Source organism: Dipodomys ordii, unplaced genomic scaffold (genome assembly GCF_000151885.1).
Source record: "Dipodomys ordii isolate 6190 unplaced genomic scaffold, Dord_2.0 Scaffold58, whole genome shotgun sequence".
NCBI lineage: Eukaryota > Metazoa > Chordata > Mammalia > Rodentia > Heteromyidae > Dipodomys > Dipodomys ordii.
The window spans coordinates 6,328,412-6,341,577 of record NW_012267274.1 but is presented as its reverse complement, the minus strand read 5'-3'; the positions used below and the strand labels follow the sequence as shown (position 1 = coordinate 6,341,577).

Here is a 13,166-nt window from a genome sequence, read left to right as displayed (position 1 = left end):
AGGAAGGAAGGAAGGAAGGAAGGAAGGAAGGAAGGAAGGAAGGAAGGAAGGAAGGAAGGAAGGAAGGAAGGAAGGAAGGAAGGAAAACTGCTTTATTCCCAAATAGGCACAGACAACTCTTAGATGAGACAAGCCATGGGACAGTGACATTGTTTCTTATTAGCAAGGGTAGACAAAACAAACCAGAGCTCAGGGTTTAAAGGTTACAAGTTCCATAGGAGCCAAAACAAGCATTTTTCTCTTTTGAAAAGTGATTGCTTTTCTTAAAAGAACTTCCTGTAAAGTTTCAGAAGGACCCAAAAATGAGTTGATGTGGTCAGGAAGTAGTTCTGGAGGGCAAGTCAACAAATAACATTATTTGGGAAAGGGAGCCATCTGAATATTTTCTCTCTCAAAGCTCGGATTCTTATTAAGAGCAATACTATGGTTTAATATAGGGCCTTCTCAAATTCATATGCTAGAACCAAGGCCCACTCAATAATGGGTCTTTGGAGAGTGACTATAAACGTGTGTGTGTGTGTGTGTGTGTGTGTGTGTGTGTGTGTGTGTGTGTGTGTGCCTGAGGAAACTAGTTAGCCCTTCTGCCAATTGCCTCTGGTCCTTTCAGGACACACCGAAGGAGCTATATGAAAACAAGCTCTTAGACACCTAATTTGCTAGTGCCCAGCATCCAGAATTGTTAGAAAGGGGACCCACCGCCATCCTGGGCGGGGTTCCTCACCAACTTCATGTTCCCCGGGGTGGTCAGAGATCTCCACAGCATATAGCTTTAGGCCCTGGTGGCTTTTTCCAATGTTGTAAATTCTGGTGATATTGGGACACATTTCGTTCACAACCTTCATCAACTGAAAGACAAGAGGAATTAGAAGATTTCAGCAAAGGTGGCCTCATAGAGAAACAGCAGGACTCCCAAGAGGACAGCCACGTCCACAGGCCTCTGAGAGCAACCTTCCCATACCCCAGCTGTGACCCCTCTGACTAGAACACCTCCTTTCTCTGGGATAATGCCCACCTTTCCTGCCAGCGCCTGCCCTGGGATCCACCCCAGCCCTGTACTCGGCAGCCCAGCTGGGGTCTACATACTGGTTTCCCTTAAGACCTACAGACCAAAACCTCATCACTGCTATAATAGGATGAAGAGGTGAAGGCATCTGCAGTGAGTAGGTCACAGTGGGACTCATGAACAGGATTAGCACCCTTACAAAAGAGCCCCAAGAAAGCTTATTGGCCTCCTTCCTCAGAGACTGAGGCCTCACCAGATACCAAGCCTTCCAGGACCTTGAGCTTGGACTTGTAAACTGTAGACACAAGAAATTTCTGTTATATATCACCAAGTTTACAGTACTGTTCTGACAGTTGCAGCAGACTGAGATATCCTTTTCAGTTGTGGGTGTCCCCTTCCTGGAGTGGTTGTCATTACTTTAGGTGAGGTTATCACCTCTCTGGATGTGGTTGTCACCTCCCAGTGTGTGGCTGTCAAACCCCTGGGTGTGATTATCACCTTCCTGTGGTTGTCACCTCCCTGGGTGTGGTTGTCACTCTCTGGTGCTCTCCCTGGGTAGGGTCATTACTTTTTCACTGTGATGTTCTGCTTTCCTAATAGATATCTTTGGCTATCATTTGCCCAATTAAATACTGAATATCAATGAGACACAGTCTCAGAGACAGTCTCACCTCACATTCCTGAACAAGTACCTGTGAGGCAGCTGTAGAACCTTCGATTTGCCAGGTGAGACTTGTTTCACAATCCCATCTGTCCAAAGTTTATTGAGGACCTGCTCGTTGCTGGGCACCTGAGGAGGCCCACACTCATGGTGGAGGCTGGAGTCTTCGTGCAGTAATTTTAGGACCATGGGTTAATAGAAGTGGGATCTCAGGTGCTTCAGGAGCAGAGAGAGGAAGGGCATCTCAACCAGGGCATGGGCAAGAGATGCCTGTCAGGAAGGCTTTGCCCTTCTGAGAGATGAGCCAGAATTGCCTGAATGGAGATTATGAAAACAGAGAAGGACACATCCCCAGAGAGACACCACAGGTATGAATGCAGCCCAACAACCTTCCAAAACATTTCGGGTAGCAAATTATCCATAAAATGAACTGAAAGCAAACCTGATGCACATTTTATGGCAGCTTACCATCTATTAGAAGTGGAGAATTGGTAGTCTGAAGAATTTATGACTGAATTTATGGTAGCCCAGTTATTACCCCTTATAACATGAGGTTCTATGATTGTCTGAAAGGGCGGGTTTCAAGAATATCTTTAAGGGTGGAAAGATGGAAACACTTCTCACTACTAGAGCTTGGCATTTATGACTCCCTATAAGGAGCACAGCCTCCATTGGCTGCACACAGGTCTAATTCTCTCATGGCTCCTAGGGGAAAATGTGCTTCATTTTATAACTTGTTTTGCAGCCATAATATTTAAGTGAGCGAATCTGGCCACTGAGGACTGTTGTTTGCAAGACATCCAAGATGGTGTACAATAAGAACTATGCCTTCCGTGTCCTTCAAAGAATGGATCAGTACTGCAGGGGTACAGGGGTGACTGGAGCCACAATTGAGTAAGATTCAGCCACTGTTTCACTAGTAATGTTCTCATGAGAAGTAGCAGTGCATTCTCTCTCCGCTGAATCTCACACAGTCATGACTAGCAGGTGTAGTAGACAAGGGAGAAGAGGCTGGCCCCATTCTATGGACATGGGGACTTTGGCTCAAAGAGATATTGTGATCTTCCCTAAGTCACATCTTGTCTAGATGGAGCTAGGACTTCAGATTCGTAAGGCTCTTCTAACTCTCTATATGTCCCAGAAGGTGCAGTAATCCAATGCTGACCACAACGTTTGTGCTGGTCATTTCACCTGCTGTGCCACACTTGTTTTGAGGCCCCAGATACTAATCTCTGCTGGTGCCCACTCATTCTTAGCTACCAGCATCCATGTGAGCAGGTTTTTATTGGCAGGTGATCCACTGTCTGGTGTTCAATTCAACCACTAGGTTCAGCAGACACAAGAGCCAGGTGGTTCATCACTAACCAGGCAATGAATGTGAACTTTCAGCATGGGCTTGGCTGTCCACTATTAGCTTCCTTCCCTTTGCAATTATCTGCAGAAGCAGTGTGCTGCCAGTATTGGAGACCATGACCTTTGATACTGGATTCACACTCGGCCACAGACAGAAGAAGAATCTTGGTTCACAAATTATCAAAATCTTCTTCTCAGTCTCATCTTTCATTGTAGTAGTAATTTTACCCCAGCTCTACTCTCTCTGCATTGATGCAGTGGGGGTTTGTAGATGAACTTCATGTCATTGTTTTACGGTATCAAACACATCTTTCCCTCATGGAAATAAGGGCATTTGAAGAAATATCTTTAGGCATCACCACTGCAATTCTCTCTGCACAGTGGCGCTCTGCAGTGCTAGGAAGCATGAAAGGTGTCAGGGGTGATTCACCCTGCTCTTCCACCAAAGCCATCATGAGCATTACCAGAAACAGATTCCTCCATTTAAATAGCTCCTTCTTGTAAGAGAATAAGACTGGTTACTCCTTAAAGGAAACAAATATTCTTTTCTGGAATCTAGGTGGCTGTATGAACCTTGATGTGTGTGTGTGTGTGTATGTGTGTGTGTGTGTGTGTGTGTGTGTGTGTATGTGTCAGAGAGAGAGAAAGAGAGAGAGAGAGAGCACAAGGCACAGAGTTTTCATCATAGCCTAGGGCATGGATTCTCAAGAGTGGTAAAGAAGCTGGGCACCAGTGGCTCATGCCTAGCTACTCAGGAGGCCGAGTTCAATGCCAGCCTGGGCAGGAAAGTCCATGAGACACTTATCTCCAAGTAACCACCAGAAAACCAGAAGTGGCACTGTGGCTCAAGTGGTAGAGCATTCGCCTTGGGCTGAAGAGCTCAGGGACAACGCCAAGGCTCAGAGTTCAAGCCCCACGACCGACAAAAAAAAAAGGTGGTAAGGAAATTGGTCCTTCATGTATAAAAATCTTAAATCTCACAATGTTTTCAGATTCTTCAAAGCCCAACACTACCAGAAAAGTCTTATTCTTTAAAATTGAATAAAATAAAGGGAAGAAGAATTGAAGAAAGTCTCAAAAGCTTCCTTAGCATGGTAATATGAAAATAAGTTGAGATGTACTGTATTAGAAGGTTTGCAAGACTTGTTTCTTCAACACTAAGGAGGGAATACACGATGCCATCCTAATGTCTGCGGAATCTAGACCTCCTGCTTCCTTTTTCTACCAGAGGAGGTTGAATAAGGAAGTTCTTTTTTTCCAGTTTCCTGCAGTATATCAGAAGGAAATTATTCCTGTAGAATGGTAAAAGGACACTCATGATGACACTTGACGTGGCATGTTTCCTAGTTTGTCATATTCATTAAGAGTTGGGAGAGGCCCAAGTGCTTCTAAGCAGGAAGAAAGCTGAGAAACTATGACACATCCACTCATCAACCTTGCTGCTACATTCTGAACATAATCATGAAGACAGCAGGGAAAATGTCGATGATCCAGTGTTAACTGAGAGATGAGGGACCAGGATGTAACTATCTTCTGATCAAACTCAGATGGAGTTTATGAACATAAGAAACTAGCAAGGGTTTGAATATATGAATCCCTGCTCCCACTCGAGTTTACGTTAGAACCTAATGCCCAATTGGAGCACACAGGTGTAGGGCCTAACAGGAAGTGATTAATTTCCAGGCCTTTGTCCCTATAAATGGAACATTGTCCTTATGAAGAGGTTTGAGGAAGCTTGCTAGGGCATTTTGTTCTTCGCTTCCACCACGTGAGGACACAGAAAGCAAGCAGGCATTACCTTGGAAAGCAGCCCTCACCACATACCAAATTTCCTGGCACCTTTACCTTGGCATTGGATTCCTAAATTAAGAGAATGAATTTCTATTGTATATCTATTACGTAGTCTCTGGTATTCTGATGCCAGAAGTACAAGCAGACTGAGACCTGAATGGGAAATAGAACTGCAAAGAAGAGTGGAGGAGGAATTCCCTCTAGACCTTCAGGAGTGCAGTTGATGTCATCACAACAGCATTTGTCCAGTGAATGAAAATGTTTTAGAAGAATAGAAGAAAAGAAGGCAGCAGACCAAGAGTTCTCTTCTATCCTCTTTCCTCATTTGCCTGGAAAACAAACACTGCTCTTGGTCCAATGGTAAAGGATTTCCAGAGGAAGGGAGAAAGAAAGGGAGGATCAAAGGGAGGGAGTCACAGCAGGACATTACCTGTGGGTCAGGACTTTTGCACATCTGGACTCACCAGCCGACTAAGCTGCCCTGACTTCGTGCCACCATCATCCACCCCAGGGGCGGGCTGCGCATGGGGTACATAGGAGGCTCAGCAGCTGCTGAGCCATCAAGATAGCTGGCTAGTCCCAGTTGGCCTGGAAATGAGTCACGCTAGCCAGCAGCCCTCCAATCCCTGCCTTGCTCCTTTACTTCTGTCTACCTACATCAGGGCCCCAGGTATTAGCCAAACTATAACTTCCAGAGCATCTAGGATCTAGTCCCAAATCAAAGTTAAGTTGAACCTGAAAAGCACCACAGGGGCATGCCAGCCTCCTCTCTCTTCCCAAATCACTCCAACACATGGCGTAGGACTAACCAGCTGCCTTGGAAATGTCCTTCCCCTCACCCTTTTCAGGCCAAGGAAATCCTTCTCTTGGGGACCCCAAATGCAGCTCTTGCCAACCTTCCTTTCCCCTGTGCTGAAAAGAAACCAGCTCTGCTCACACAAAGAAGCACATGGACCCTCAGACCCACTTTTCCCAGCAGACACACACCTGGACACATCTGCTTCCACTGTTCTCTCACAGTACAACAAGCTTTTCCACCTTTTCTTCTTGCTTCCTACTGCTGGTTCTTATTTGGTGTTGTTATGATAATGTCTCTTTCAATAGTAGCATCAACCAACCAGTTATTCTTTCCTAAGGTAGAAAGATTTCTACCTAACCTAGCAGACTCCCTATATGGAAACAGCTATAAATGCTGCCTTCTTTCACATCCCGAGAGCCAAAAATCCAAATAGCAAATCCCTTCTACCATGAGTACTCATCAGGCTGAGAGACACTTCCTTGCAGTTTCTAGCTGAGTGCTGCAGAGTAGTGGGACCCCTTCAGAGGACCTGTCCAGTTTCCCCTGGGCTAGCTGCATGGGTGACCCCAGGTTCTCTTGGCTCTGACATCCATTACCAAGCCACAGTTATTAGAAGGGCCTCATGTAAGCCGGGCGTCAGTGTCTCAAGCCTGTAATACTAGCTACTCAGGAGGCTGAGATCTGAGGATCATGCTTCAAAGCCAGCCTGGGCAGGAAAGTCCGTGAGATTCTTATCTCCAATAAAACCACTAGAAACCGGAAGTGGCGCTGTGACTCAAGTGGTAGAGTGCTCACCTTGAGCTGAAGAGCGCAGGGACAGCGCCCAAGTCCAGAGTTCAAGCCCCACAACCAACCAAAAAAAAGAAAAAGAACTGCCTCATGTATGATGTAAACTTGGCCAGCTCTCCTTAGAACCCCAGCTTGCCACGTGCAGTAACTTTCTAAGGCCTCAGCCCCCAGATCTTCTTCATTAGCTCTCTTTATGTGTACTTGGGCTTATTCCTTTTGACATTAATTACATCAGCTGAGTTGCTATCTGTCTCATTTCTGGGTTCAACACAAGGTCCTGAGATAGCCAGCAAGCACGGCTAGCTCTCCCCCATCAGCATTGCCTAAGATGGAGTGGTGGGCAGAGCTGTATAAATACCCTGAGAGAGCAGAGCAGCAGGCGTGAGTCACAGACCTCAAGTCCAAGCACATTATCTTGGTTTCTGAAGAGCAAGACAGCAAGAGGAGCTTTTTAGCACATCCCACCTCCACGTCTGTGCTGACAGGTGTCTAGAAGCTGCGAGTGAGGATCTCAAGTTAAATGACATGGAGACAAGCCAGGCATGCTCATTCTGCAGAATGGGGCTCAGTCTGACGGCTCTCACCCCAGAAACTTCTCCTGGGTTTGCATGGACTGCTGGCTGCCACTTGCAGTACTGACAAGTCTTCACCAATGGCCTTTGGTAAACCCTTGTTCCATAATGATTTGTGAAGATATTTCTATTTGTGCTGGCTCTACAGATTCTTGGATATCCAGGGCATTTTCATTTGCCCACAGCTTCTCATTCTTCCCACCATTTGCTAAGGGAACAATGGGACAGGATTTCCGAAGCAATGGACTTAGCCTAGGGGCTGCCCTTGTAACTTGCTCCCACAGGGGGGAGGCCCTGCCTCCTTCTGTAGTCAGCATGCACAGGCTGCCACAGCTCAGAATTATTAGGTCTGGGTTTCAATCTGGGTAAAGACCAACTGGTTATCTAGCTGTATTCAGAATTATAAAAGCATCTAGCTACACTCAGGATTATAAACGCATCAGCCAGAAGGTGTGAGGCTGCACAGAGGCATACAAAGAGCTTTTAGAAACTGAAGTCTTCAGCCCTTCTCCTCAAGACTCTGCTTCACTTGGTCTGAAGTGGGCTTAAGAATCTGTGTTTGAAGAAACATTCCCAGGTGTCAACCAAGGCTGAGACTGAAGAATCTGAATATCAAGGGGTTATGTGAGATTATGTCTTTGTGATTCATTTTTTTTCATGTGTAAGAAACAACAGGTCCAGTTCTCTTAGGAGAACTGAATGCATTAATGGAGGTTAATAGCTGCACAAAGCAGCCAGGCCTGTAAGCAAGCTCTTTTACTACCATTGGTAAGAGTTACCCCATCCGTTCTCTCCTGTGACTCACATAAGACTAACAGCCTTCAATCCACGATCTTACTTGAACACAGTGGTTTTAGGAACTAGAGTATGGTTAAGTGTGAAAATTCTGTGGCTAAATCCTGTACCCATTTTTTAGCAAGGGACCCTTTCTCTGGTCACCAGAAACTTAAAGAGATACCTCAGCCTTCAGCCAAGTGTTTTCAGTATACCTTCATCTGACCACAATGACCTTCAGATTCTTGCATTCTTGTCTCCTCCATACCATTCTAATTCCTTCCTTCTTTCCTTCCTTCTTTCCTTCCTTCCTTTCTTTCTTCCTTCCTTTCTTTCTTTCTTGCTTTTCTTTCTTTCTTTTCTTTTCTGTTGGTCCTGTGGCTTGAACTCAGGGCCTGGGCATTGATCCTTACCTGTTTCACTAAGGCTATTTTACTCTACCCTTTGAGCCATATCTCCACTTCCAGCTTTTGCTTTTTTTGCTGGTTAACTGGCAATGAGTCTCACAGGTTTTCCTGCCCAGGCTGGATTTGAACTATGATCCTCAGATCTAAGCCTCCTGAGTTACTAGGATTATAGGTATGAGTCACTAGGACCCATCTCCTAACCTAATTTCTTTAACACACACACACACACACACACACACACACACACACACAGTGTATACAGGCATAGGCACATGCTCTGCTGTTCTTTGACAAACTCCTGATCCAAGTCCACATGCTCTGGTCTTACCTGGCGCATTTCCTTATAGTTGTGATGTTTAAAATCCAGGTCATCAGTGGTAGTCATCTCATTGCGTCGGTGATAATAGTTATTAGGATCTGGGGACAGAAAGATGGTTTTGAATTTGTTTGCATCATTCTGTTACTTGTTACATCTCGGTTCAAGGTCTCAGGTGGGAACCAAGGTGAGGGCCAAGGGTTCCCAACATAGCACCATCTCCAGCTCAAAAGTGAGAGACCCAAGCTGCAAAGAGCCACATGGGAGCCAGAACTACACAGTGGTTAAGAGTGTGTGCAAACAGTGCCAAGGCTCAACTCTCTGTTTTCTGATTTGTGCTGCCTGACTTTGGGAAAGTCACTTGAGCAGGCTTTGCCTTCATTCTTCACCTGAAAATAGGGGGAAAAGCTAGACCTTCCTTGTGAAGTTATGATGAGCATTAGACAGATGTCTCATAGACCTGGAAAACCAGTAATGTGGGACTTAGGAAGTATAGGGACACTATTAACCTCTGACCCCAGATGCTTTCCCTTTCATCCTCCTAACCGAATTGAAGGGGGAATCTTCTCCCACTCTCAGAAATGTGCAGGTTCCCAGCTGCTGGATGGAGCCAACCAGAGCACAGCACTCCCAGAACTGCTCCAGCTGCTCCAGGTTAAAGGAAGGTGCTTTGGTAGGGAGGAGAGAGTGACAATCAGTCCCCAGTTAGAACATGGCCCACTAGCCTCAGGATAACCTCAGTGCTATGGTGACCTGGAGCAGAGACAGAGAAACCCAAGGCTGTCAAGAGCTCCAGGCCTGCCTCAGGATTTCTGCTCACCAACATGAAACATCCCCATGATAGGGATGCCAGTGGGTCTCTGCCATGGGAACAGAAGTACCTATTATGGTTTGAATATGAAATGTTCCAAACTGTGTGCTATAAACACTTACTCCCCAGCTGTGCTGCTCTTTTGGGAGGTGGTGGAACTTTGGCAGTGGGTCCTAGCTGGAGGAAGTAGTTCGCTGAGAGTGAGCCTTTGACCATGTTAAACCTGGGCTCCCCTTCTCTCCCCTCTTGGCTTCTGCTTCGGGTCTACTAGAAGGCGAATGCTCTGCCACACGCTTCTGCTGCCATAAGGTTCTCCCTCAGCACACAGGGGTCCAGGATCAGTGGATCCAAAGACCCCGAATCCAAACCACTGAAATGGTGAGACAAAACAAGTAATCCCGCCTTTAAGTTGTTTCTGGCAGATATCTTGTCACAGCGATGAAAGTCTGACTAACCCAGCATTCATCAGAGTGTGTGAACAGACCCCTGAGGGTGCCCAGCATGGGGGAGATAAGCCTGCTCTCCCTAGATTCCCCTCCACACAAATGATCATTTCCCCTTAACTCCTGTGAGCTCAGGCTGTGTGTGTGATCACAGAACAAGTATGTACAGAAGAAGGGAAGGGACAAGGGATGAAAAAGGAGGATGCTGTCAGAAGGGCTCTTCCATCTAGACTGAGGTTCTTCTCATCTTGTAGTACCAGAAATCAGACACACGAAACAGAAAAGCCACATTTTCAGAGGTCGAATCAGGAGTCTTTATTGGAAAGCCCACAACTGAAGGTGGATTCCTGCCACAAAGACCTTGCAGCCTCTCCAATACACTTAACACTGTTAGAAAACTGAGCCATGAGAGCAGGAGAGGAAAGAAAGAGCAGAAAAACAATACCAACAAACTAGATCAACCCCAATGGAGAGCTGACGTAGGACACCATGGTGACCGGAGGGGAGCCAGGAGACACGAGACACAGGAATAGCATAATGGCACCTAGCAGGTCTGAGGTTAAATATGGTCAGTGTCAGGGGGCAGGGTCACAGGAAACTCAAGAGTCTCACGAGTTCAAAGCATAAGACTGACAGGTCCAGTAACCTATTGTCCAAGTGCCTGCCCCTGCCTCTAGGAATTCAAGCATGCCCATCACCTGGGGGTGGAACTTCCCTGCCTCTACCATGAAGACAAGATGGCGCCCGTTAAACCCAATTCCACCACGTGGCCAAGATGGCACTGGTTAGATTCAGTTTCCGTACTTCAATCTGACCAAGAGTGGCAAAGAGCACAGACCCCTCAGCCTACCAATGCCTCTGCCTGGAGGATGCAGTCAGAAGTCCTGGCAAACACAGTGCCCCCTGTCCCCACTGAACAGAACACATGATGCCACCTAGGAACTGGGGGAGCTATGGGGGTCACAGAAGCCTCTATGGCTTGAGGGCTCATTCTGGACTCAGATGCTGTACTGAGTAGCAGAAAGGTCAGAGTCCACAGGCTGGGATGTCTGGATCAGTGTGGCATGATCTGTTGCTGCTGAATGGGACCCCTGGACTGGCAGCCTTGACTGTTAGGCCCAGCCCAGCCCTATGGAATCTGAATCCCAGCTGACATTTGAGAAGCGCTGTCTGAGAGCACTTTGTACACCACCAGCCCAGCAGAGGCAGGATACCTGCTCCACACATCCCATCCAGCCAAGTCTGATGCGTGCTGCTCGAGACAGGCTTTCTTCTGAGAACCAAGGCTGCATGCAAGAAGTGAGGGACCATATGGGGACCAAAAACTGAGCATGCTACTTTAATCTCACCAAAAGTCTTCCAGAAACAAGGAACTGTCATTGGGCAGAACAACTGGAGGGAGAGAGGTAAACTGGCATTCTGTCCAAGCAAGAAAGCAAAAGAATCCAGACCTCTGCCCCAATTGTGTTTCAGGCACCTTCCTTTGACGAATGTGCTAACATTGATTTCTCTTTGATTTCCAAAAGCTACAGATTTCAAAGCAAAGGTAAAACTTTAAAAGAAATTTCTTTGCCTTCATTTACATTTAACTTACCCAGGTACTGTTTTCTGGGAGCTATTCAACAACCCTGCCCCCAGGACGGGGGCATCTTTCCAAAGGACTTAAAAGCCCCCTTTGTTTTCAACCTCCAAGGTTATGAGAAAGGATGGATGGAAAGCTCAGAGCCCTAGATGCAGAAGAGCTCTACATTATTCTTCTTTTTCCAAGTGAAATCAACGGGCTGAAAGGTTGGGGGTATGAGCTCCAGGATTGATTCAAATCCATGGATACCTTCCACAACTTTCAGTCTTACCTATTTTGAACAAGAATTTCTTGACTTGTCCCTTTACCTCTGATTGGACAAGGTTTTACCGAGAATCTATTTGGAGCCCTACGTGGTAGGTAGAGAAGTAAGAAGTGAGTCTGAAGCACAGACAGAGACAATCAGCCAGGGAAGCTGTGAATCTGGCTTAGAATTCTGTGAAGAAAGAATCTGTCCAGTGGAGAACCTATCGCATGTGATTCGGTGGAGCTTCCTTGAGAGACATGAACAGGTGTGATCAAAAGACTCAGGTCCAGCCAATGAATACAGCTGCCCTAGCCACAGTCATAGGCTCAGAGATAATCCCAGGACCTACTCTGGCCTTTGAGTGACTCTGCTCCCAGAGCTCTCAGAGCTCTAAGGGAGTCTGTCTCTGCTGGAGTCACTCAGATGGCACTCTGACCCCAACAACATGGCATTGAGATATTAGCCCTACCCTTGCCTTCAGGCAAAGTCAATCCCAGTCCTTGAGTTTTCATTTACATTAGCTAAATGTTTTGAAAGCTAATTCGAAAGAAATCCTTGACCTGTTTGGTCTATGAGCCTTTATTATCACAGCAGAGCTTTGATGAGTTTGTCTCCAGCCTCTTCCCATGTGGTGAGTAGAGGACTTACCTACCTCTCCCCTCTTGGCCCAATCTTCTTATGTATCTAAAGATGGACTCTGAAGGATTGGCGCCCACCCTATTACCCCAGGTGCATACAGATTCCAGGTTAAACCACAGGTATGCGCAGACATGCTCGATGTGCAGGCAGGGCAATCCAACCTAAGCCTGGCCTCAAACATTCCCCTGTGGGCCTAACTGAAACTCCCCACCTACCCAGCCCCAACAACCGTGTTGATAACCTCTATCTCCTTGCTCGGATCCCATAAAAGCCCAACTCCAACCCCACCTCCTTGCACAACCCCTGATCCCATAGGAAGGTTGCTGCCCCTCACTGTTCTTCAATAAACAGTCCTCACTTGTGGAAGATTGAGTCCGGCCTGTTTCTTTTCTTTCTCCTCCATTTTCCTAAAAGTTAGTCTTAAACATCCTATACTAGAAGCCAGCTGATGGTTTAGGAATGCCTTAGTTAGAGGGACAGACAAACTCCAGATGTGGTACCTAAAATGAGTTTCCAACCTATTCCTTTTGTTAAACTACCCAAAACGTTCTGGTGTCCCACTTCAGCACTCCATTGGAGCTGATCTGGATTGTTTTATTGTTTTTATGCCCTTTATTTTCTCTCTGGCTCTGATGGCTCAGTTTTCTGATGGTGTTAAGTGTATTCTCAGGGCTGCAGGTCTTTGGGATAAGAATCCACTACGGTCATTGGCTTTCTAATACAGCCTCACAATTCAACCTCTCAAAATGTAGCTTCTTTGTATCTTGCTGATTGGATTCATATTACAACACATATCTCCAAGTACAAGGGCTCCTTAGGGTTCATGCTTCTTCATGTTTCTTCCTTGAAACATGTCTATAAACACTTCAACTCAAGTAGGAGAAGACTATGTGCTTGCCTTTATCTTCTGGTCCAGGACTATATAAGAGAGATAAGAGATGGAGAAAAAGATGAGAGACCTATGAGAAAGACAGAGACA

General features: G+C 46.3%; 1 protein-coding gene across 1 annotated transcript in view; it reads right to left on the bottom strand.

The window, feature by feature from the left end:
• Cpxm2 (carboxypeptidase X (M14 family), member 2) overlaps positions 1–13,166 on the bottom strand; it is a 99,085-nt gene that overhangs the window by 20,575 nt on the left and 65,344 nt on the right. Inside the window, exons 7-8 of the mRNA XM_013021892.1 lie at positions 8,478–8,566; positions 722–845 (exon numbers count right to left, since the gene is read on the bottom strand). Of these exons, the coding sequence (XP_012877346.1) occupies positions 722–845; positions 8,478–8,566 (213 nt within the window). The remainder of the gene's footprint in view (positions 1–721; positions 846–8,477; positions 8,567–13,166) is intronic.